The 25813-nt window shown below is 47.5% G+C and overlaps 1 protein-coding gene across 5 annotated transcripts in view; it reads right to left on the bottom strand.

Annotated features, from left to right (window-relative positions):
- The window catches only part of LOC119440262 (uncharacterized), a 144282-nt gene extending 121470 nt beyond the window's left edge, over positions 1 to 22812 (bottom strand). For 2 of the 5 annotated variants that reach the window (XM_049661501.1, XM_049661502.1), the window contains exons 1-4: positions 22597 to 22812; positions 11602 to 11634; positions 3988 to 4140; positions 672 to 892 (exon numbers count right to left, since the gene is read on the bottom strand). In XM_049661501.1, the coding sequence (XP_049517458.1) occupies positions 672 to 892; positions 3988 to 4140; positions 11602 to 11634; positions 22597 to 22750 (561 nt within the window). In that variant the 5' untranslated portion in view covers positions 22751 to 22812. The remainder of the gene's footprint in view (positions 1 to 671; positions 893 to 3987; positions 4141 to 11601; positions 11635 to 22596) is intronic. The other 3 variants (XM_037705187.2, XM_049661504.1, XM_049661503.1) reach the window with 2 other exon arrangements.
- Positions 22813 to 25813: the final 3001 nt, after the last annotated feature.

The raw sequence follows: 25813 nt of genomic DNA, 5'->3' as shown, positions 1-25813 counted from the left end.
GAAATCAATAATAATGGCATCGTGTAACCGGCGAAGTAGATGTCACAAAGGGTTATAAAAGAAACAGCCCGGTAAAATAAACAACACAATGCATGAGCGAAAAGCAAGAACCACACTAAATAATAAGTCAGCATGCACAAGTATCCACACCTAATACCCATGCGTGCGGGTATTAATTTCCGAAATTTTGAAAGATTGTGTTACATGACAACCAATTTTGATAGCACAATCTGTTACCCTATGCCATAGGCAAAAAGAGAGTTGGAAGAACTATGGAGATGTTCAATGCTAAGCGAGCTGAAGAGTCGCGGAGAACTGCACACCATTGGCCGAAGTCTGCAACGTAAGTTTTGAATATAATTTATATCTCGTGGCACAGGAAGCTCCCATCGAATCTGCGTCGGAAGGACCTTGAAGTAGGGTTTAATCACAGGAAACTCTAAAACTGATTGGCATAGATGGTCGACTGTCCGTCTACTGAAGGGAAGATGATGGGTAATTTGATGGGGGTAGGTGCTGCAAAAATCACCAAAGATATAAATTTGGCCGTTGTACTTTGTATTGACTCAACAGTGCTACACCGGTAATTCTTCTGGGGACTCCAATCGCAAGCTAAGTATTCAAGCTTTGCTGAACCTTTGCACTCTGCAGCGGAGTTCTACTAAGCCTACCTGGGCATCTTGAGCGATGACCCTGGTGTCGGCTTCTGAAATAAATCTGTCGGAGAGCGCGATGCCATGCGCGTTCATATCGACGACTTTCTGGACCAGTCCCCTTGCAACGGCATTCTGCTGAAGAGGGCTGCTTCGCAAAACGCGCCTCTCGACCGCCAATAGGAGCGCCTTGCCCTGAGCGCTCCCCATGTGCTGCACTATGTCCGTTTCATACGAATCTGAAATCGAGCAAGAGATAACAGACATCACACGGCAAAATGAGAACGGTCGTACGTGAACACTACTTTTTTGTCAGGTTACACAGATTTCGGCAGCGTATAGCACAGTAGGTGTAGAGGTTTACATCGTTCCTGCGTGAGCAGCGCGAATGCCCTGCCGTATTTTCATGAGAACCATTCTACAATATGTTGCAGCATAGCCTCCTCTATAACTTATATAGAGGAGGCTATGGTTGCAGATTGCCTTTAGACTTTTTGAAAGTAACTGGGAAACAATTACCTAAAAAAGTTGTCGCAGTTTCAGCCTGAAATGCGAAGCATCAATTGCGATAGCAAATTTGTAGAGAGCTATACGGAGTAATGATATTAGCTTTATCAGCTGTATAAACTTGGACATGCAGCAGCACCGGCAACACGCAGAACTATTGTCGACGCCTTCGGCGTTTTGCCCGCGTTCGCTCAAAATGCGTGCGGCGTTGGTGACTGTTGCCGGAGCCTCTGATATAAATAGGCACTTGGTGCCGCAGCTAAACGTCGCCTCCCTTCCCTCCCCCTCCCCCACGGCCTCTCGCACGTCGGAAGAAGGCGCGTTTGCTCTACATATATGGTGATTGTAAAGGAGAAAAGAGACGCCTACTTCTGCAGCCCTTAAGCGAGCACGGCGCAGAACGCGCGTTTGTTCTCCGCCGTGCGTTCACTCCCCGTGAAAGCGCGCGCCCCTCGCGCCCTTTCACTCGCACATACAGCGTTTGGCGCGCGGCGACGATTTCATCTCCATTGACGTCATACGGAACCTCATGGCGACGGCGACGGCGACGGCAGAAATCTGCTTTTGAGTGTCCATATAATTGCTATCGCAATAATATTTATTCTCAGTGTGAAGACAAACCCAAAATGTAATTAATTTCGGCCGCACTGCTGTGTAGCCTCAGACGATGAAAAACACTATAAAGCCCGTTTCACATGGTGCGATTTTGCAGTGCGTTTTTCGCAGCTGTGATTTCCGCAGATGCGAAATTCGCAATGCCGTTTCACATGGATCTACGGCAGCTGCGTTTTTCGCATACTCGTTAAGCATTCTGACTGGCGATAACGTATGAGCGAGCCGCCTCCTATTGGTCGTCTGTTTCCACCGCTACAGTGGCTACCAACGCACCTGCGTTTTTCGCAGAGAAGTTCAGCACGCCGAACATCGAAAAAACGCACGCACGAAGGGTCCGGCGGCCTATTTTCCGCAGCCGCGAATTCGCACGTGCGAATTCGCAGACAAAATCGCACCATGTGAAACGGGCTTAATGTGCATTTTGGATGTCGCGAAACTATAAAATCCGTGATGCGACGTCAGTATGCGAAACTATCACACGTCTGCAAATCTTGTTTACCGCATTTAGGCTAAGAAAATATAATTTTAACGTGAAAATATTGAAGAGACGTTGAGTTGTCTACGTGTTATTACGTACAGAGATATCCTGTTTTCAGCATTTAAGCGGAATAACGACAGGACAAATTCTTTTTGAATGTTTCCATCATATGTACTACAGTGTAATACAAACCAAATTGAAAAGGAGCTATGTCCGTGAGCTGCCTTCGGTTCCCAGACGGGTAATACGCAATTGTGCCGAGCATGCGACGACAAAAGGAGGTGCGTGAGCAAGAATTCTGAATAGCCAGCAAGTACCTGTCGCGTGTTCACAAACACTTTATTTCCACCAAGTATACAAAAATGAACTTGCATGAAATCTTTATTTTCTTCCCTGCTTCAGTGCTTCTGGATAGGAGCGAACATGCAGGGGAAATGGAGCATTTTGTACAAGAATGGAACATTCAATATTGAGAAACTTTATAAGCAGCACAGAAGCCTGTTTTCGATAGCGCAAAAGCCGGTCGTTGTAGCTAGAGATGAAGTGCAGAAAAAAACGGGAAAATTCCGGAAAAAACTTGTTTCCGTTTTTTTCGGCGCAGTTGCAAAAATTGGCCAAAATTTCCGCGGGGAAAAACGTACAGAAATAAAACTTAGGCAACACCCAGCGTTGAATGTGAAAGCAGAACGCGAAACCGAAACGTCGCACATGATACCGAAACACCAAACGACGGCTGACCACTCGCCATCGATATCACATAATGTCAGCTCCAGCGTCAGCGTGGCTTCGTCATTCGGGCGCGGTTTCTCGTGTTTTGGTGCCCGTTATTGTTCAATTTTGACTTTCCCTCGTGCACTTCGCGCAACCTGTGGCGGAAGTCCGCATATGAAGCCGTGTGGAAGCAGATTCTCCAATGGTACGGCCAATTTCCGACGTGTGGATGCACTTCGCGGTCGGGGAGACCTTCACGATCGGAGAGACATCTTGATCAATGTTTCCATAGTCGAAGCCACGACGAAATAGCCACAGAAGAGACATTTCAGTGTTCTTTGTTCTAACTGCCGTAACAATTCTAAGAAGCCACACCCGTCCACCGAGAACTGAACGCGTTCGCGGTTGATGCTTCTAGCTTGTCTTCGATTTGTTAAACCCTGCATTCGTTTGTGAAAAGGCAGAAAGCATTTCACTCTGTTATTTACATAATCAGAGTTATGGCTTTTGACATTTGGCAATAAACTATTGACCGTATGCTAAAGAAAATTGGTTCTTTTCCATTTTTTTCCAAAATTTCGAAAAAAAACGTGAAAAAAACTGGTTTTATACCGATTGGCTCAAAATTTCCGGAAATTTTGCATCTCTAGTTGTAGCGCAGATGCCTATCGTTGCCAGATTGGCAAACGGGAACGGCCGGTCATCCGGAACTATATTCAGTGTCCCATCTGCCTCCCAAAGTGATTCGTGTACTACCGAATTCGCCTGAGCCACCACAACTTTTCGGAGGAAAACATTTATCATGGATACAATACGGTGCTTGTTTGCACTATGTCCACCACCGGCCAATCCTGTAATTCCCAGCCAGGAGTCAGCACCCAAAAGTGAGGAGAATAGGCAAAGCAAGCGTTGCTTTAAAACATTAGGAATGAAATCGTGGCGTCTGCCACCATGTAGTGTCAAAAGCGTGACGATGTTACTCGTGAACGAGGTATTATCGCTGCGAGACTGAGTGGTGAATACCTGGATCGATGTCGATGGTCGCCATGTACGAGTAAAGGGGATGCGGCTGAGGCAACGACGTCGGCACGTCGACCATGACAAAGTCACAGCTGTCCGGTATGGCAGATCTCAGAAAGCCATAAGTGTGCGTGTGGCACACAAGACCGCTCAGTTCTGCAGGGTAGTAGCCGAAAATTCCAAGCACAACAAAGATATTGTCGATTAGACACAACGCAAAATGTAGATGTTGAAGATAAACGAAACAGAAAGCCTTGCGAAAATTGAAATGTCGTGCTGGAATGACGGTTTCGTTTTACGCTGTATGGTTGTTTGTGCAGGGTCGACCACATCTTAGGTGAACACCTCATTAGTATTCAAGCCGGTAAAACGAGAGCGTTTATTCTACTTCACAAGTGAATTGCTCGTTATACGATGTGTAATCATGGTGTCGATAAACACAATAATGATTTTTCGAATTATCTACAGAACATCAGCTTCTATGATGTCTTGAATACTAATGAGGTGTTCACTTTAGATGTGGTCGACCCTGTACATGTGTGCTCCAAACAAAAATGACGAAAGACGGCTCTCCAGGCATTATCAAAAAAAAAAAGAAAACAAACAGCGCAGCCTCACAATTTCTCTGAATTCAGGGTAAAAAATGTGCTTATTTCACAGAATATATATTTACGGCCAAACTGGTTGCGGTTTTGACACATTTGCATTGCTCCGCGGTAACTGTGTTAATAATCGTGATAATAACTTGTTTGTCACATTTGTTATATGATAAAAATGTAGCACACCCTCTTTACTGTGTTTTTAGCTTACAAGTCTCTACGTTGATCTTTGCATCTTTCTTCCCTAAGCAAGCGTATTCAGCTCAACAATAGACTTGAAAACTGTTTATAAATTCCGCGCGTAAGGGCGGAGCCTAAATCACACCCTGAGGGGCGCTATAACGTAAAATGATTCCAGACTGTTTTGATTCCAATTTCTGCAATCAGCCTCCACGATTGGTGAAAACATTTTCGGGCCACTCCTAACTTCGCCTGTCTGTCACGCGACGTCACGAAAACTGCGATAGCTCCCCATTGATATAACGTGTACACACTGATTATGCATGATTAAACCGCACAAAAGAAAAATAACCATTCCTGCTTCGACCCCTTTTCACCATTAGCCCTCTGCTATTGGTCCAATGTTTTCTGGCTACGCCCACTTCGGCTGTCTGTCACGCGACCTCACAATACCACGAAAACTCACCACGTCAAAGTGACGTGTACGCGAAAAAAATGCATTAATATGCCGAACAAAACTGAAATTTTTTCTGAATAGCCACAGACTGCCCCGTTCCGAAAGGTATAGAAGATGGCTGCCCGCCGATCGCTCGGTGCGAGTAGCGAGGGCCTCCTCGCTACTCGCACCTACCGGTGAGCATCTATTTATTTGCGCATGATAAACCTTTTTGCGTGGCAGTACAACGTTATCGAGCTCTTTCGGCATGCATACGACATCGCTCTGCCAACTCTTCCTTCCTGAGGGTCCGTTTTAGCGGTATTCGTATCTTTCCGTTGCACGCCGCCGCGATTTTCGACCACCCACCGCAAGCTAAGTATGGCGAAGCGGACCCATCGGAGAAGCCGGCACCACCCTCTTTATGCGGTTATCTATTTTCACTGTGCTGGCTCGTCCCCATTGAAACCCTCTCCCCTAGAGCGTGCTCCTCGCCTCTTGTCAGCCAATTAGATAAGAATAACCGCTGAGTGTAGACAATGTTATTCGTTTTGAAAGCGAACAAAGGCCACCTCCTATAAACGAGGAGAGTGTTTGATTGGGCTGTTCAGACAACGTTGCGGGTCACCGCCCGATACTTGCGTCGGTGGTTACGTAAATTTGACGTCAGGAGTTTGGAATCAAAACAGTTTGGAATCATTTTACGTTATAGCGCCCCTGGTTCATTTCGATACACCTGTGTTTCGTACACCTGTACACCTGTGCTACCTGGGGTGCTATGCAGGATGCGCCGAGTTTCTCGTTCGCACGAGTTTTACTCGAGTTTGCTCGTTGGCAGTCAGTGAACGGAGATGGCAAGGGACATGCAAGAACAGCAGGCAAAAAGAAATGTCGAGATAAAGCCGCGTATGACAACATCAGCGCAACCTGCGCGGCACAGAGCTTCAGCGCTTCAAGCACAGAAGACTGCGCAACAAAACGCGCCAGCGCCGCGTATTGTTATCAAAATATTATGGAAATTTAGTAATACCGTCACTATCACGCTGTCTATCTGCACACTTGCCGTGAGCCGCTTGCCACGCCTTTCTCGGGCGCGTCAAGGGCGTGCCTCCTTTTTCGGTCATTATCTTTCTATCCTCCGTCGAATGCGAACAGAGCACATGCGGTGCATTCTTGCACCTACACTTTCCCTCAATCGAATACATTGAAATGCAACAAATAAAATAACAAACATTTTATTTCTTAAAGTGTCGGTTTTTCGTTTTGAATGCTATAAATTTGCGATGACAAACGGACATCTAGTGAATTATTGAATTTTGCACTTTTTTGCCCCGAGTGGCGACAGTGAGGCGATAGCTTACAAGCGGATACATTCTAGAGGGTCGCACGCACGAGAGAGTTCATATGGTGAGCAGTCGCCAGGGGCGCTGCAGTGCTATTTTCGATAAAATCGAGGCAATAAGGACGCATAAAGTCAGTCATGACAATGATCTGTGCATTCCCTGTATATTAGGAGAATGGGAACACAGCGCTGCGGCATGGCTGTTCACCACAGGTGCTTTCACTGAGGCGGCTATTAAGGCCGCCGCTTTACCAACTGAACCGACACTCTAGCCATAGAGACGGGAGCAACGGCTGTCACTGCAAAATTGCTGTGTGGTATTCTAGGGTCCGTAGTGACGCAGCACAGTGAAAATGCACCAGTTATCTGCGTGCGCGAAGTCTCCACGATGCATTGCGAAGAAGAGCATGCTTCCCAGCGACACAATTCATCGCTTGTCATCGTTTGACCAGTGAAGGTGCCTCCGTGCGCATGTCCGCAATTTGAGTGTGTTGTTCACTCAAATGTGCTTGCCGACTGCCTCATGCGGCTGAGCTAACAGCGATCGCAGATGGATATCGTAACGACTGCGCAGCAATCGCAGTTTGGCGGGTGATGGCTCTTGTCTGCAGTTAGGAAATTGGACTTCGGACGCAGCAAGGTGTTGCAATTGTTTAGTGTGCCGTGCTTCTGATGAAGAAATTCCATCGCACTTGGTGTGTTTGCGCTGACCGCTGACCGTGTTTGCGACACTGCGGCAGGGATACATCACCGATGACAGAGCAGCCATCTCAAATGACATCTGCGATACGTTGTCGATGAAAAACACTACGCACTGCTCAGGATCGTCGTCCACCACGGCGCATCGACGCCTTGCAAGCAGCTACAGAGACGTGCCGATAATTATTTGTTGTGCACTACCTCACCCCAATGCAGGCAATGAACCGTGTTGTGGGGTCATCACAGCCCAAGAAGATGTATGCATAAGCCAGCGAAAGTCGGCGCTTTTTTTTACCTGGTGCTTAGTACATCACCGATGACAGTGCCTTGTGCGTGTTTTATTTCGCCGGTCAAGATGATTAATGCCTCTCAGTTCCGCACCACGTCGCTGTTGCCGAAAAATAAGTTGGGCGCGGCCCAACCGTGGTGGGCGCGCACGAGATCGAGTTACATGCCTCACGCGGGGCGTGACCTATGGTTTTGATTGACAGACGAACTCGTGCCAAACTCGTACATCGCGAAACCCCGCTCGAGCTGAACTCGTGAACATGGCGGCGGCAGCAGCCGCCTGTGTCATCGCATCCAGCGGCAGTAAGCGTCAATATGACCGTCTGGACCTGTTCACCTACATGGCCGACGTAGAGTTTCAGGGTCATTTTTGCTTTCCAAAACGTCAGTGCGCTGGCTGTGTGACCAGTTAGGCGAAGGCCCTAGTCTGCGGAGACAGCGTGGGGGGCAAATTGTGCTTTCTGAGCACAGAATGGTGTGACTAGGCTGCGGAGGAAAAGTTCGCGCGACTCCTTCGGCTCTTTCCTGTTCCAAGCGCTGCTCGTATACCGCGCTCCAGCCTCAGGTCAGGTCCGGCGCCGTCATCGGAGTACTGGGGCACCTGCGAGCACCTGGGGTCAACCCGGACCAACCAACCTGCGCAGGCGAAGTGGCAACATTATATTGGAATACTCAGAATGGACGCCGGGCTCCCTTCCGGTGCAACAGATGCCGAAATCAGTTTTCGCAGTTACATGGTACCGCTGCACTGCACGGGCAGGGAGGCGAAGGAAGTTACTTCGCCAGCACGGACCACTTCGGCCGTCCTAACGACCACCTCTCCAGGCGGCAAATGATTTGGCTCACGTACTGCGTGAGCAAAAGCGTAGAGATATGGCTGTTGAAGGCGATGCGGCGACTTGTTTCCTCTATCGGAGCACGCTATCGCCGACTGCAGGAACTACCCCCGTAAGGTCGCGAGGGACGATCTGCTGGCGCGACGTCTACTCGGTGGCCCCGGGTAGACAGCGCAAATTGGCGAGCGCCTTCTTCGCGGCGAGCAAAAGTACAATCGAGGCCGCCAAAATTACGGCGGTGTTAAAGATGGTGGCCCATGGGTCTTCGGTATGTTCTGCGCCACCAGAGGGGGCTGCGACTTTCAAGGTCGACCGACGAAAGGCGGCGACGCTAGGCGCCCCTATTGCAGCCAATGTTCAACCAGGGACCATTATTCATATTTAGTGATGAATTGGCCGCATACAAATATATCCCAAATTTAGTGGATGCTAATGGGGCTATGCCTCAATCTGCATTGGGAGATATTCAACCACAGCGTGAAGTTCGTGGACCCTATCACAGGCGTTCACACGCAAAAAATATAAAGTTATTGTCAAAAAGTGAGGCGCCACCTCGTCAGCAATGGGTACAGGGTAACTGCACCGATGCTGGAGTCCCACCTGGGATGGATGTGGTGGCACTCAACGGCCACGTGCACTGCAAAGACCATTTCTTGCGGTTGTTAGATGCCATCGCTCGACGCTTGCCTTATGAAGGTGCATCGCAACGTAGAAGAAAATAAAGCGTACTTTTCTGACCCTTGTATAAGTGCTTTCCGGCATTCCTGAGTGCTTACACAGTAAGCGCGCGGCAAACAACTTATGTGCCTATACCCGACACTCACTACGTCTCGCAGCCTTACTTTAGCGCGAGCAACGAGCGATCTGTTAAAAACCTAGTGTGAAAACCAGGCGTACACCAATCTGTGCTCGGAAATGGGAGCGCAAACACGTAGCGAGCCGCACCAATCCAATCCAGAGGAAAGAGAAGGAGCAATGAGCGATCTCTTGAAAGGCCAGTGAGAAAACCAAGTGCACACCAATCGGTGCTCGGAAATGCTAGAGCAAGCACGTAGCGAGCCGCGCCAATCGACTCCTGAGAAAAAAAGAGGATCGCGAGCGTCCCCTCGTGGTATAACGCAAAACGTATGAAACTATAAATTAGTCTAATACACATTCAGTGTACATTTTGTTTAACTTTATAATGCGTACAACCCACGTTAATGTGACTAATATAATTGTAATAAATGCATTTATTTTATAACTTGCTTGTGCCTGTAATGCACTCGATGGAACGATAAACAAGTGAAAGAAGGCACGACCATGCAGCGACCGTATGATCACGTGAGCCCCAGTTTGTCGACCTCCCATATGGCAACGCCCAAGGGATGATAGCCACCCAGAGTGAATCTAGATAAACCAATGAAACTGGAAGCGTGCCGACGGACGAACTTTGTCTTGTTACCATCAGTTCTTTCATCTTGGAGCATCGCCAGAGCGCGTGAAGATCCCGAGTTTCGCCAAACTCGGCGCATCCTGCATAGCACCCCTGGTCACTAGAGTGAAACAGTAGCACCGGTGCATATTATCGCACAGCTTTACACTTCACACTAAAGGCTATATAGAGACACATGATTGCATACTACACAAGGGTGTCATACTTTTTCCACACGACGTTCTCACGCAAGGATGAATCCATCCGTTAGTTTTGGATTATTTCGCGTTAAGATTATTCCTTGCATAAGAAAAATACGGCTTTCCTGGCGCTAATATTCGTGTTCCTGCAGGCTCCTTGTATGTAGCGAGAACAATGTCAAATATTAAACTTCCCGAGTGTACAAATATTTAAATACACGCTTCAAAAATATACTACAATTAGGTTGAATTCAGTAAAATGGAGGCCCAACTGGTCGTCTTGTTATCGTCACTATCGGAAACTAAGACACAGAATGCTTGCTTCCCATTTTACCAGTTATGTCGAAGGCAGAATTATTTTATGTAAGCTGTGCACGTGAGCGTCTGGCAGCCATCCAAGGTATTGCAGCGCACGCTCGTGAGTAGTGACAATCATGGAGTGTGCGGCGAGGTGCAGCATATTACAATGCATTTGGCTACATTCCCTGCGAGTATAATGTAGATAATTTTTTTCGCTTGAGTGTATTCTTTTCTTGCTACCTATCGTTCACGACCGGTCAGTCCCTTTGATAACGTGGGCTGGGGCATAATAAAACCACTGATGAAGTGCGAATGCAAGCACTGCAATAAAATTGTTCCATTGTCCCGGCCTTGTGCAGAGCAATGTTGAGAGATGCACATGCTTAGAAAGTGACCAATTAATGCTTTTAGCTGGCAGTGGTAAGCAGCCTTCGAATAGGCAGGAGTACTTTTGCTGTAATTTTTAAGTGCTTACATTCTAACAGCACACTAACGCTAAATTTGGCGTCATCGCTCAGTCTTGCGTGGGCTCTCGTGAATGCGCTTTTTGAAGCTCTGTCAACATCTCCCCTTCCCACAATGAGAAGTGGTGTTATCATTGAGTAAACAAGACAAAAGATAGCTTCTGTGAGTCATTGCTCGTCGAGCAAATGGTTGCGTTCCTGCGGCCAACGCCAGCGCGGCGAGATACAAAATGTAACGCACTCTACGTGTGCTGCGTTCATATTCACTTTGCCATCAAACTAAAGGTTTAAATCAAGCTGCTTTCAAGGCATAATTCAAGGATCCAACGGGCAAAATGCTTTTAGGACAACTTTATCACAACTGGGGTGTGCGATGAGTAGTAGTGGTGAATTGTGACAGAAGTTGTAATCATGCAAAAGCTGAGAAATACCCCAGTAATAACCATCTTTAAAAGCATGCAGATGCGTAAATCTGGGAGACAAATCAATGCAGCAATTGCAGGTGCAACATGCGGCCATTTGTAAATGCATTAAAATCATATCAGCCCTAAAGACCACTAACACAGTAGAAGCAAGCACACTGCAACTCGGCTAGAAATCGAGTTCGCCAAGAGAACCACTATATATCTTGCTTTAGTCGCACGAAAGCGCCACAGTGCTCTTAATGTGTAATTTCAATGTCACTTAGGTTCACAAATTAATGCAGCAACTATCTAGGTTCGAATGTTTGCCAAAGGACGTGTAGAAGTTTAGTTTTATAATTGTCCCTTTTTATCATTTCGGTTTTGTAGTCGCGTTGTTTATTGGTCGCATGAACTGAACATTTCTAAAGCTAGGGTTTGAAAGAATAACGCCTTACCCCTTCGCAAGTAGCCTGGGTTCATAGGTCGATCTGAAAGAAAACGTTGAAGAGAACTATTAGGCTTGATCAATAGATGTAAACCAATGTGACAAAAGAACTCTACTTGGATATTCGAGTGGATTTCATAGTGCAGTGTAGATCGTGAATGTTGTCATTGCAACCTTACTTCGGTATCTAGTATGAAAAATGCATGCGAAACAACTTTTGTTGACAGGCAAGTGTCCGCACTGACAAGGGCCGAAAAATGTTTCTTGGTAACAGCTGTTTGTCACTCACTGACCATCGTCACTTATGTTTTCGCTATCACGATTGGCAGGCTGCTATTCTTACGATGCTGTCTAGCACTCGATTAACTTGCGAATGTAAGGTCAAATTCAGAAATCTTTTCTTCCCTAAGTGTTGCTTGCCATTGGTAGGACGCCTTTGCTATCAATGTGTTGAGCATCACAATGATGACATTTTATTTCGCGAATATTGCTAAGATAAGAATTTTCGTAAATATGCGCCATAGTCAGTGAACCGGGATTCCCAACACACTAACGTCGTAGTGGATCACTGTCAGGTGATTTTTTTCCCTCGAGTATTTTGGCAATCCATTTTGCTGAAGTTCGCTTGGGGATACCTCTGTGCGCTCTGTGGCAATAAATCGAGAGGAGACAATTTTACCATTGTCATACTTATACGTACAGCCTCCCACATTTTTAACTATATCGCGCGGGAACCCTTTAATACGGTCGTGCGTCCTCCTGAAGGGAACATCGCATTGGACGACTCTTGCACAGGAGAGTGCTTAGTGCGCCTGAGAGTACTTCTACCGGTCTCACTGATTATCGCTGCTTTAAGGCGCTAAAATTACAAAGGTGGAATGACTGTCATGAAACGACAAATACAATATGATGACGGCTGCACGATGACAAGGGATGCCGACGACGGCGTGCCGATGACGGCATGACGTCAGATGGATGATGAAGCTGGAATGACAACCATGGAACGAGCACGACGGCGTCGTGTCCGGCGAGCGCAGACTTAGTGGTCCCAGTTAGTAAACTTGGGCCACTGGGCCGGCGGAAGAGACTAGACGGATATAGAGACGCAAAGTGGCCTGGAGTGGGTAAGGAATGGTAATCGCATTAAAAAAAGTGTCCGTTTCCCCCGAAGGGCGATACATTGACAGCGACAGCCTGGCTGAGCGATGGGCTTGAATTCCTAGGACGATGTTCCAACTAAACGCGGGTGCATCATGTTGACGTGACTCTTCGCGCAAGGCAACAGCTGCTGGGTGGAAAGAACACCCCCTCGGTGGCTACCTGAGGTCTTACAATGCTGGCGCAACGAGGAGCACCGCCATTGTCGATGCAAGCATTGCACCTCGATGAGACCGACAGGACACCGTCGAAATTATTCAGCGCTCAGCAAATATTCAATAACGTTAGCTTGAGTTTTACAGTCCGTTCTCCTATGACCAGTGAACACACACACAGCACCTCAGCAGTATCGGTAAAGTGCACTGTGCAAGCACAACGCCTACGCCGATAGTGGAAGGCGGAACGCTGTCCTAGCTCCACCACGGAGTGGATTGAGTGGAATCTTGACCATGGGTGGATTGCGCTTCGTCGTTTTTTTTTTTTTTGCAGCCAAACGCACTCCGTCTTCATGAAGACCTTCTAACGCTCTGCGCACAAACCGCACACACGGCGTCCGCAAGCGGGACATCGCAACGACGGCGACGGCGCGAATGCGTCTCGAGTGTCTTATACAATCGAAAGCGCAGTTAGCAATTGCGATTTCGATAAATGATTAAAAAATGGTTTTGGTAACGTCTTAGGAAAGTATAAGCACTATGGTATTAAAGCTGTAGGTTCTCTCGTAGTTTCATTGTTTTGAAGAACTCCTGCAAAAAAATATTTCACCTGCTCCGGATCTTTCAAATGTCCATCAACTCCTAATCGATAAATGCTTTTTTAAGATGTTCGATTCTTTGCCAGCAGTACCCTTTGAATTTGGCATCGCCGAGCACACCGATAGGGAGTGCTCGGCGACTCATCTCGCGCATTTCTTGTGGATAACTGTTGCTGCTGCGGAGATGCGTGAATACCACACCTCGATGCGTGCACTGGTCTGAGCGGAGAGGACACTAAACATAAATTTAAATCTATCCAGTCTTTTCATTGGGCGCTGACATACGCCGACGGTTTTTTGTTGGGCTCGCGCGCCATTGAAGTGACACGCAGGGAACGCCGTTACCAGCTTTCCCCACCGCACCAGCACAGTGACACTCCTGGCATCTGCCGGGGCACTATCCTTATTGCGTAGCAGCTGCTGCACGTGTTTCGTCGCACCATGTCACCTCCGCGTATGGGGAGAACACCGTGACAGGAGCTCAAGCGCAAACAGCTATTGCTTTCAATGGTGCGCCTCCGGATTAAACTGAATTTTTATGTAGACAGCTGCCCCTGGCTCTTTCGCTTGTTTTTGTACTCGGTGGTTGGTGGTTGGAGGTCAGACTGGCGAGGCTGACTGGAGACCTGATTGTCGCGGCGCTTTTGCCGCCAACAGGAAGCATATCAGATTTTTTAAAAATTTCTTCGCTGCGAACGTAGTTTGCAAAAACCTCGGAGTTCTATATATAGCATTTGCTACGGTAAAATACAATTTAATTAAATTTAATTTCATGTTCCAGGGTATTATGGAAGTTATGAAGACAGGCAATGGAGCGGCAATGCGTATGTACCGAACTTCGCTCCGTTGAAGATATACCTTCACGATATCGTTGGGCATGCAAGCGAAACGTCGGGCCACTCAGCACATACTGTCGCTTTGTCGCACTGTCGCACGGGCATCTGAATCTTCTGAAGGTTGAGAGAGAGGTTGCATAGAGGAAAGAAGGGCGATTTCTGCTATAGATAGGAGGAGTAGATTTTAACGAAGAGAAGGAAGGAGACGTCGGCCTGGAGATGATGTCTCTAGCCTGCTACTCCTCACTGAGGTAAGGGGAAGTGGGAGATGCAGGGAGAGGTAGGTCGCAGGTGATTATGATATCGCACAATGAGCTACTATTTACACACGTTATCCAATACACGGTTGTGCACTTTTCGCACTCTACATGCAAGAGCAGTGTTGTCCACACAAAACGTCATCGCACAAACACATTTCGCACTTTCTTCACTTCTCAAGTCCTGACTTCACAGGTCCTAGAGACAACCGTCTAAGCCCGTCTGACACATAAAGTTCAAAACTTATCTGATGGTGCGCTGGGCATGACCAACTCTTCTCCACGCGCCTAAAACCTTTGCTTCCGAAAAGGGGCGGGAGTCCAAACAGTCAAAACTACGCTTTAGTGTCCTTCGCTCGGCCGCGTATTGAGGGAACAAGCAAGGTATGTGGTCCATTGTCTCGGGAGTGTGACAGCCGCTGCAATCAGGGTCCCGTTCTCTTCCGCTCTTGTGAAGGTATTTGCGAGTGTACGCCACCCCAAGCTGTAATCGATGGATTAGTGATTCCTGGCCTCTCCGCATCCGAAGTGGCAGTCGGAATCGCAAACTGGCGTCAAGTCTATGGAGGCGCTCTGCCGATATTCGGGGTTGTCCCATTGTCGCGCCATAGACGTTTTGATGGCTTTTTCTTTGCCCCGGAGTTGGAAAAACAATAAATAAATAAAAAGGGGCAAACCCGCACCACCAAAGAGGTATGGCAGGTATAAGTCCAATAGGGAATAAATGAAAAGGGGTTACAGAAGCAACCCAAACAGAGATTTAAAGAAAGTCAATTAAAAGAGAAAAAAAAATGGTCTCGGAGACAAAGCAGTCGATTATGAAAGGCAAAGTGCCAGTGCTCAGTGAATACATGGTAAAAAGAGACGGAAAAAAAAAAGGTCCCCGGCAGTGATCCACGGAAACCGCCCGACCCCATTTATTAAGACACATGAAATGCCGCGCGTGGGGCAGCGCCTTGCTGATGCCAGGAACCGCAAGAGGCGGCCAGTTGATGGTGGGCGGCTCTGCGGCACACGGGTGGCTGCAGGACGAAATAGAAAAAGAAGAGAAAAACAGGAGAAAAGGGAAAGACCAAGAGAGAAACGCAAGAAATATGACAGACAGGAAAAGGAAACACAGGAAGAGGGTAGAAAGGGGGAACCGTAAACGATGACGATGACGCATGCAGCTTAAGGCATCGGCCACGGGGTTGCCCCCGCCATAGTTGGCATAAACAGTGGCGATGGCCAGAAACAGCCATGCAAAAGTAATATGTGAAAGCATGAAGAGGAAAGTGAAAGACAAAAAAATTAAAAGGCGTCGGGCAAAACAGCAGGCGCGGGAGGTGAAGTGGGGACTGACCGAGCTATAAGAACAGAAAGGCGAATAAGTAATGCGCGGGATTTCCTCGAGCGCAGTAAAAGTCGGTAAGTAGGTGGGGTGATGGAAGCAACCCGAACCGCACCACGCAATTCAGCAACAATCTGTGCGGTGTGAGGACAAGCCAGCAAGTAGTGGGATAAGTCCTCACACTGCGTCCCACACGCGCATAGATTATTGGCGTGCAGACAGAAACGGAATAGGTAGGGCACAAAATGCCCGTGACCCGTGAGGAGATGCACCAGCGAGCGGTGAGGAGGACACCACTCAGGGATATCGTGAACGCTGGGGAGCCATTGATACAGGGATGTGCCTGCGCCCTCGCGTTGCCAGGCGCCGTGCCATACATTCTGGGACAAGCGATGGAGACGCGCTCTGACCGAACGTACTGACATCCGAACTTCCCTCAAAAGACCCGTGGTGGCCGCTGAAGAAGCAGCGGAATCCGCGAGCTCGTTTCCGAGGACGCCGCGGTGACCTGGGACGTGGTACAAGTAGACATGGCGCCCGGCAGCGCTCTGCGACGCTAACGCGCGCTTGCAGTAGACAACACGAGCGTCAACGTCACGGATGTTTGAGAGGGCAAGGAGTAAAGAAAGGCAATCCGTGTATATGTGCACCGGCGTGGATGTTTGCAGCGTGGTGAGGTAATGAAGCGCCTCAGTGAAGGCGACTACCTCCGCGCTGTAGGCGCCTGACGCGTTTATAACCTTGAATTTGCGGACAGCGCATAGACGACCACGTGGGTTAAAAGCCACGAAAGCGGCGCCCGCAGACACGCTCGTATATGAACCGTCCGTGAACACGTGGTACGCAGGTGTGGCACACACACGTGAGGCCTGTTGGGGCGTTAATCGGTAGAACCGGAATCGGCACAGCTCCCGCGGATGGCGCGACCACGGGTCGAATGGGCGTTCCAAGTTGCGGGGGTCAAACGACTCGTTGGCGAAATGAGTCACCTGGCGCAACACGAATAGTGAGAATTCGGCATTGAGGCGATCCAGCTCCAATGGGAGTGGTGGGCAGTTGGCCAGGATCTGCAATGCCGACGTACGAGTTGTGTGGAAGGCGCCCGTCAACGCCACCAGAAGCGAGCGCTGAACCGACTGTACACGGGCAGTGAGGTGCGAGGTAGGGAAAGCGGGCCACCACACCGGCGATGCGTATGCAACAGCAGGGAGCAGAACCTGTCTATAAAGGCGTCGTAAAAGGGCGGGACGTAGCCTGTAGTGCAGACGTACGAAATTCACCAAGCGAGTAACCAATACCTCGGCTTTAGTCTTGATAAAGTCAACATGGGCGTGAAAATTAAGCTTATCACCAAAGACCACGCCGAGAAGTTTAATGTGATCTTGATGTTTTAGAAAAGCGCCGTCTAGACGAATAGACGGACGCCTCTTGGAAGTGCCAATATGCCAATTGTTGAAGAAGACAAAGAAAGATTTTGACTGACTAATTTTGACCTTGTTTTGCCGGGCCCAATTGCAAATCAAGGATAAGACAGATTCTGCCAGACCCTGCAGCTGCAGGCGCGAGGTGGCAGACAGCAGCACAATGGTGTCGTCCGCGTACGCCTGTAAGTGCACTGATGGCATTGATGTCATAACGGTAAAAGGTAAGTTTTATAATCTTCTTGTCAGTGTGCGCCATTCTTGCTTCCGTGTCAACCTGCTCATTTCCGGCTATTCCACAGTGGCTGGGAATCCACGGCAGCGCAATTGTATGCCCGAATTGAAACGCCTCAGTAAGCAGAGCCATGATGTCGTAAAATTAGAGGACTATATGCGCTTTTGTGATTCATATAATTGTTTAAGAGTTGCCGCGCCAGTTTTGAGTCGCAGAACAGTGTCCAGTTAGCGAGGATTTGTTGCAGTATGCAGCGGACTGCTCCTCGAACTCCGGTCAACTAGGCTGCTGTAGACGATGTTTTGTGTCCTTTCTTGAACCACTGCGTAATCCCCATTGTGGGTACCGCGCAAGCTGCCGCGGAAGAGGTCTGTGTAACAGAACCATCTGCAAAAACATGTTGGGTATATCCGTACTTGTAAGCAATGTAGGATAACGTGAAATGTTTGAGACCCGCAAGCGGCATTTTCGACTTTTTTGTTATTCCGGGGATTCATATTTTCACCGTCGGCTTTGCCATCATCCAGAGTGGAACTTCCGGTATGTTATGCGGTGCGAAGTCCGACGGCAGTAGATCTCGTTGCGACAATACGGCTTCTGAGTAGGCGGCATGAGGCCGTATGCTTGCGACATTTGTCAGTGGATGATCCCTATGCCTAGTTAGTAGCCTTAAATGCACTCGCATTGGCTCATGTTGCAGATAAACTGGAGCTGGGCATGCGATTGCCTCTGCAATAGTGTCCCATGTGGAAGTACATCGTCGTAATCCTAGACAAATTCTTAGTGCGCGAGCCTGAGCTCCTTCAAGTGTGCGGACGGCAGATGCACTAATCCGAGAAAGTACAGGCGCGCTCTAGCGGAGATATCCAACAAAAAGTGCTTGGTAGAGCTTCAGAAGAGATGATTGGGATTGCGCGGCTCAGCGCCAATGATGAGATTATAGGGGGAGGGAAGCGGAGAAAATAAAAGATTGGCCATTGGCAGCACCTTCCCGCAGGCTGCAGTTCAATGCAGGCCCCAAGAGGCAGCACGAAAGCCCGGTAACCTACTGTGATTCATCGGCAGAAGATCAGCGGTTCCTGGCAACCGCCACTTAAACGGGTCTGAAACGTCATGATAGTGGACCGTAAGAAAAAGAGCCTTTTCTTGAATTGCTGGAAGTGCCGTCTGGACTTTGCACGATGCCGGGATGCCATAAGACGGCAGAGAGGCCCTGGACGGAGGGACTCTCTCTTTAATACCATCGCAATTCGAGCTGAATAAAGTGTTGCTCTCTCTCCCTCTCCAGAAGCTCTATGAGAGCTCTGAAGATCAGGCTGTGGTGACTTTATGGAAGAGAAAGTGCGCAGGAGAGGCTGCAGGCCGGTCCAAGCACCGGTGCGAGGAAGTCAGCTTCGAGCGGTGTGCAGAGTGTGCGGCACGAACACAGGAGGTATTCCAACACCTTTGCAGCGCTGGACAAGGACTGCCCTCCTGTTCTCTTACCGGCCTCTCCTTATGTGGCAGCTGCCGGACAAGGCTCCGGTACGGCCACAGATGTTCTGGTTAACGGTTCTGTTCCTTACGAAATTACGCAATGAAATAACAAACGCTACCGAAATGTCCTCATTGCCAAAATACACGCTTTAGGGCGGATCAGTTTTCTAATGAAGCAAATAGCTCTTAAAGCGTTCGCTTAGTCGGTTACATTGACAACCATCATCGAAGGCCTTTGCGCTATCTTTCGTTGGCGTTTCACGCTTGTGTTTATGGCAAATAAGTTTGGCATTATCTTATAGCTATATTCTTCTGTATTCAACAAAAAATTCACTTGATCGCGCTGTCTCCTCTTCGCCTGCTCTACCTCCCGTTCACTTTTTTTTTTCAAGGACAAACCAAAACTAACTCGTCCAACATGCAATCTCCTCAGCGGCTATTACTCTATATTTCGATGTGTGGTTGACAGTTGTTTCTTGCCTTGCCTTTGTTGTGTTTAAGGCGTCTCGAAGCCCTCAAGCTACTAAACTGTGGATTCTGCCTGGGGGTTGTATCCCTTGGTTAATGGAGAAAACAAAGGTACTGCTGCTATCGATGCCACGTTTCGAAGGCTTGCAATGCTTCGAGGAAGATGGAAGCAAGTTTTCTGACATGCTTTGCTACTCTACGCAGTCTTCCACCTGTGAGTGATGTCAGAGCCAGGTGACGTCACATTGTCTTAATTCCAGCTGTACTAATAGCTAAGGCTTCATATTTCGGCTGCAACATAGCCTGCTGGAAAGAATTCAGTCATCCGCGGTTTCAGAGCCACCCAGTATACTATTAAAACACAACACCAAGAAATGTGAGCGTTTAAAATGCCGGCTTTCATTTCTTTTCCTTGCGTTTGCACTGAGCCAGCTGAGGCCCAGCGATTGGTTACTAATAAACTCTTCTTTTCGCAGTATGAGAATGACTCTGGTTAAGCAAAAGTGATTGCCGTCCAAGCAGCCCCTCTCTCCGTTCAGCTTCTGATAAATTCCTGGCATTTTCATACAGCCTCATAATTTCCGCAACAGTTTCTACTGCTCACTTGATACAAAGCTTTAGTCAACAGCTCGATATGAGCATACGAGGCAATATGCGCTTGCGCCTGCATCAATTGAGTTACCTTTTTTGAGCTGCTAAAAGTGACCACGTGCAAGCGTTTATAAAAACCTTCGCGTTATTTGATATGGAGAACATAACCGTCAAACTTACGTCAAACAGGCCGCCTATTACTAGCCGCGTCGCTTTGTTCCAAACGCACCGTAAAATACCATTGCCCTAAATGATTACGTGTGCTATGATCTCAATATCTTCGACATCATCATATTATTACGCGAACGAAGGATTAAGCACTGGAGACTATTTATAATGTATATTTAAAAAAGACTACAGAAACGCTGGCCAGTTCAGCCGACAGCTCGAGAGCAAAGAGCAGCTTGTCTTCTTTGTCGGGGCGCCCGCGCACATCGACCACAAGAAACAGGCAATATGCATGTATCAATATCATCATTACAATCAGCGCATATTTACGCCTACTGCAGGACGAAGACCTTTCCTAGCGACAATCAATTACCCTTATGCACTGGCTGATTACAAGTTGTGCCTGCCAATTTCCCAACGTCATCACGCCGTCTAATTCCTTGGCGTCATCGACCGTAATTTACTCTCTTTGGCACCCATTATGTAACTATTATAGACTACTTATTATTCACGCTACGCATTACATAGCCTGCTGAGCTCCAATTTATCGTCTTAACGTCAATATCGGCTACCCCCGTTTTCTCTCTAACCCGCACATGCCTAACATTTTTCGTACCGTCGCACGTTCTCCGGTTCTTAAGTTATTCCCAGGCTTCTTTGTTAAGCTAGTTGCTGCCCGATATGTTAGTACCGATAGAATGGAATGACTTTACACTTTTCGTTTCAAGGATAGCCGTAAGCTCCCGGTCAGTATTTGGTAATGCCTGCAGTATGCGCTCCAGCTCCCTTTTATTCTTCTTTTTATTTACTTCTCATGATCAGGGTCCTCCGTGACTAATTGACTCTTGCACAGGTTCTCAAGGCTGACTGTCAATCATCAAGTATTGCTCACTTGGCTAGCTATCGAACATTAGATTTATCTTTGGCACTCAACTCTTACACTTTCTTGTCTATGGTAATCAATCATTTTTTGCTATTCATCCCCATTGTTGCAGAACAGGACAATGTCATCTGCGAACCGCATGTTGCTCAGATATACGCTGTTCATCCTCACTCCTAATTCTTCCCAGTATTATAGCTTGAATACTTCTAAGCGCGCAGTGAGTAGCATTGGGAAGACTGTATCTGCTTGCCTGGCCCCTTTCCTGATTGCTATTTTTTTTTTTCATTTTTCTTACGAAGAATTAAGATAGCTGTTTTATAAGTATTTGCTATTATATCTACGTATGCTTCGCGTACTCTTTGAATATGCAATGCGCCCATGACTGCCGGTATCTCTTCCGAATCATTGCCTTTTTGAAATATATGAAAGCCATATACAGGGCTTGGTTGTACTCCGCAGATTTCTGAACTACCAGACTGATGAAATGGATAGGATCAATTGTAGAATACCCCTTCCTGAAGCCCGCCTGTTCTCCTAGCAAACTGAAGTAAACGTGCGCTTGATTGTGGCGGGAATTCCCTTGGTGATTATTATATGCAGTAGAGAGAGCAAATTTTATATATTCGTATATTTATTAAAAACTTCTGCAATAGTACATCGTTGGCACTTATCCAGCGTTCTGGTACACTTGATATTGTCAGGCATTGCGTATAAAGGGTGCGAAGCTTTTGCAGTTGCCATCTCCTCTCTATTTGATTAAACCGACTGTTATTCCATCTTCTTCTGCCGCTTTTTTTTTTTGGTAGGTATTTTGCAATGCCCTTCTATCTACATTGTTAGTTACACATGCGGTTTCTTTATCCTGCTCATCACTATTTTCAATCAGATTTGCGCACCTGCTCTAGGTACTGTACAGCTCAGTATAGAAGTCCTGTGCGACCTTTAGCGTGACACCGAAATTGCTGATGACATTGCCCTGCTAATTTTTCACAACATACATCTTGCGCTTTAATATACCAAGTTTCCTTCTCACTGATTTCGTGCTGCCCCATTTGTTACTGCTTCGTCAATCTTTCCGACGTTATAATTTCCGTTATCGCTGTTTTCTTCTTGTTTATCAGCTTTCACAGTGGAGTGAATTCTATCTGATCGTTTCAGTTACACTTTCATGCTTTGTCGTTTCTTTATTAGGTTCTTTATTAGGGTCTTTTTTTACTTTGGAGAGCTTATCTACTTCAGGTCTAGGTGCCTAGCCGCCCACTTCAGTTGCTACTTCCGAAATCAGTTTGGTTGGGGCTTTATTTGTCATATCTGTGCTGTCTTCATCCTCTTATTCTAAAACTGCATATTTATTTGCGAGCCCCAGCATAAAATTACCTGCTTTTACCCTGTTGCCACTACTTTTTCGAAACAATAGAGGGCACTTACATGTTGTCGTAGATGTAGTGGTGGTCGTCGTAGTAGTCGTAGTTGTGGAAGTCGTTGTAGTGGTAGTTGTTGAAGTACTTGTGGTCGCTGTCGTAGTGGTAGTAATCGTAGCTGTTGAAGTATTTGTGGCTGTTGTAGTTGAAGTAGAGACCATCGTGGTACTTGTTGTTGTAGTGGCAGCGGTTCTTGCGGTAGTCGACGTAGTGCTTGTAGTTGTAGAAGCGTAATCACTAGTGCTCGTAATCATTGTAGTATCGGCGCTAGATTTTATTATGTCTGTAGATGTCCATGGCTCTCTCTCTTCTACTATGCCCGATGCCCGCCATGACAGGTTAACCCCTGGGAATATTTAAAAAAATAGTTTGCTCGAGGTTATATATATTGAAATGTCAACCTGGGGTACCTGCACTGATATTATTCTTTCTAAATTTAAGCGTCAACATAAAAAAATCGGCTCCAAGATGGTCAATCACAGCTGCAGTACTAGCGATAAATTACAACACGAAACACCAATACATGGCGTAAGACAACCAACTGTGCAATCATCTTAGTGTTGAAACATACATGTAAAATAGATTACGCTCCCTTTAAGCGTTCCTAAAGACGAGTAGAAATAATTGTTATTTTTTTAATAGCTGCCCTCATTCACACTATCCACACAAAGAAACAGCACCGTTTCCTAGCGTGAAAATATCATGACAGTTTATGGAGTACAAAAGGTATACAATACACAAACCCATTTAGCTGCACATTGGCCAAGGGCACTGTGACAATACGAGTTCGATTGTGAATACGAGGTCACGGTACGGAATGGTGGGCGTACAGAACCGGACAGAAGCAGAACGAGGAGAACGCAAACGCAGATTAATAATTAAAAGGTCGCGTATTCACGGAAAGAGAAGATGGACACAAAGTAAATGCACGCTTGCTCCAGAAAAGGCAGCACCAATTCATTAAGCATGCCTCCCCTAGAGACCATTTAGAACATTTAGGATCAGACACCAACTACTTACTGTCGTCCACGGTTCCTCCAAAGACACATATAAGTATCTCGCGTCAAGTCAGAAAGGGCTTCACTGTGCGCTATAAAGTGCCGTGTCACGCTCTACGAATTGAACACGGGTTCCTGTTTACATCTTGCTGAGATCTTAAAAAATTCAGTGGCGGCTTCCCGTGACCACTTCATGAGCATCGTGGCTCATCCAGGCTGGGTTCTGCAAGAGTTGAATGACGCGCTTCAACAGCTGCTCTCCATCATCTTGAATGCGCGTTATCTTCATGGCCTCGGATGCACAGCATCTGCCGGGTGAGCCCTCTCAACACACTTTAATCCGCGCCCAGATGCCTTGAACGACCCTTCTCTCCTAAGATTCTTCCAGCAGTACTTTCCGGCACGTGTTCAGCGAAAAATCATTTCATGGACACAAGAGTTCCCCTGTCTTGGCACTTTAGCCGGGATTCGAAAACCTGGAGCAAATTCCGCTCATCTTTCCCGTTTGCCTAAATGCATGTCTGAAGTCTTATCAGCCACGCTAGCTAAGTGGCAATGACGCTTCACTGCTGAGCTAGAGGTAGTGACTATGATCCCGGCCGCGGCGCAATATATAAAAGCACTCGTGTACTTAGATTTAGGTGCAGTTACGCAACCTCAGCAGGTAATGAACAATCCGTAGTCCCATACTACGGCATGCCTCATGATGGCATCGTAGTTTTGGCACGTAAAAGCCCATAAAATTCAACGTCCATAGATTCGCCAGCACCTTCAACGTCTTCTATCTTGACTTTGCCGTTGACACAATGTTCTCCCGCTATGTGTCTTCCTTATTTACCCGGGCGCGATGTCAAGACAAGTGCTTTTGAAGGTGCACGTCTGTGTTCCACAAGCGGCGGTCCTCCAATCGGCGCCGCCTGGCTTTGGCGGCCTGATCAGCGGCCATTCGTTTGGCGTGCCGCTGTTCTTCGCCCACGCGTCGCTTCTCTTCTTACTCGTGCTCCAAGGCCGCGCGTATCTCGTTGGCCCGCCGCTACGCCTCCTGCCTCACCACTTCGGTATGCATCGTATATCACAACAGACTCCTAGACCACTTGCACTCTTACGGTAATCTTCCGCTTGATACCTTCAAGGGCAGATCTATTCGCAAGTGGAGGCCTACGCACAACAAAGCGTAGCTAGCGCAAACTCGTCGCGTCTATTTGTGGCGCGAACACCCGTACCGGCGAGTGGAACAAGGAGATCAAGCCAGAAATAGTAGAGTGTACTTAGTAATAGTGCACCAGTGGGCGTGTGGGGGAGCGCGCGCATTCGCGTGGAGCGAGGAGGGGCCGAGCCAAGAGGGGCCAGCGAGCAGCGCATGGGCGTACGTGCGCGTTGGCGCCAAATTGTGTGACCTTGGACGGCCTCGCGTTTTACCTTGGCTCCCACTGGGCAAAGAAACGCTTCGCATTAAAACAAAAATACAGCAAAAAACAAAAGGTGTCATTTCTTCCTAGGCTTTTGACTTACCAATTCGCGCGGCAGCCCTGTTACTACGACGCAGCTCTCCCAGAGCACGGGGTCGCCGTACTTTTGGCACTTCGTCAAAGCTTCGCCTAATTTTTCGGGGTCTCTATCATGCATGCCTTGCGAGCGCACCGCTTCTGCGCCGAGGAGTGTAAAATAGGAGTGGAAAGTATAGCGAAGGCATTCACTAACCTGGATCGGGACGTCCTTGATGTGTTGTCTCGGAGTGATTTTCTTCACGCTCCCGAAAAGCTCCTGCGAATTTTTTGAGTAGGAAAAACAAGAAAATTACACTCCCTTACAAATTTGTTACCTATTGTATGATGAACTGTATTTTTAAATCGACACTAAAGTGCACGCAAAAGTTACGTGGGCTGACTCTTTGTTGTGAAACATGTATATAATGCCTTCAAGAAAAAACTGCGTTTGACATGTGCGAATAGTTTATAGAATAGTATAGTACTGCATCAACGCAAGGAAACTGAGCACCGCAATTTTCGGCGAGATTCTAGCAAATACACCACAAGCCAAGGTATTGAATGTAGGTTTGTACACCAACGGAGCGTGCAAGGCAAAGGCACCCGAGCTAGGAAGATACAGAAGAGGCGAAACTACACGCTGTGCTCTACACAATGCAAGACAAACGAAATAACAAACATTTGCTGCCTGAAATGCACAGTCAACCTTTGGCTTGCGATGTCAACGAAGTGCTGTATT

This window comes from Dermacentor silvarum, chromosome 2, assembly GCF_013339745.2.
Source record: "Dermacentor silvarum isolate Dsil-2018 chromosome 2, BIME_Dsil_1.4, whole genome shotgun sequence".
Taxonomy (NCBI): Eukaryota; Metazoa; Arthropoda; class Arachnida; order Ixodida; family Ixodidae; genus Dermacentor; species Dermacentor silvarum.
The sequence above is the reverse complement of the archived record's forward strand: the minus strand, read 5'-3'. Positions and strand labels throughout refer to the sequence as shown.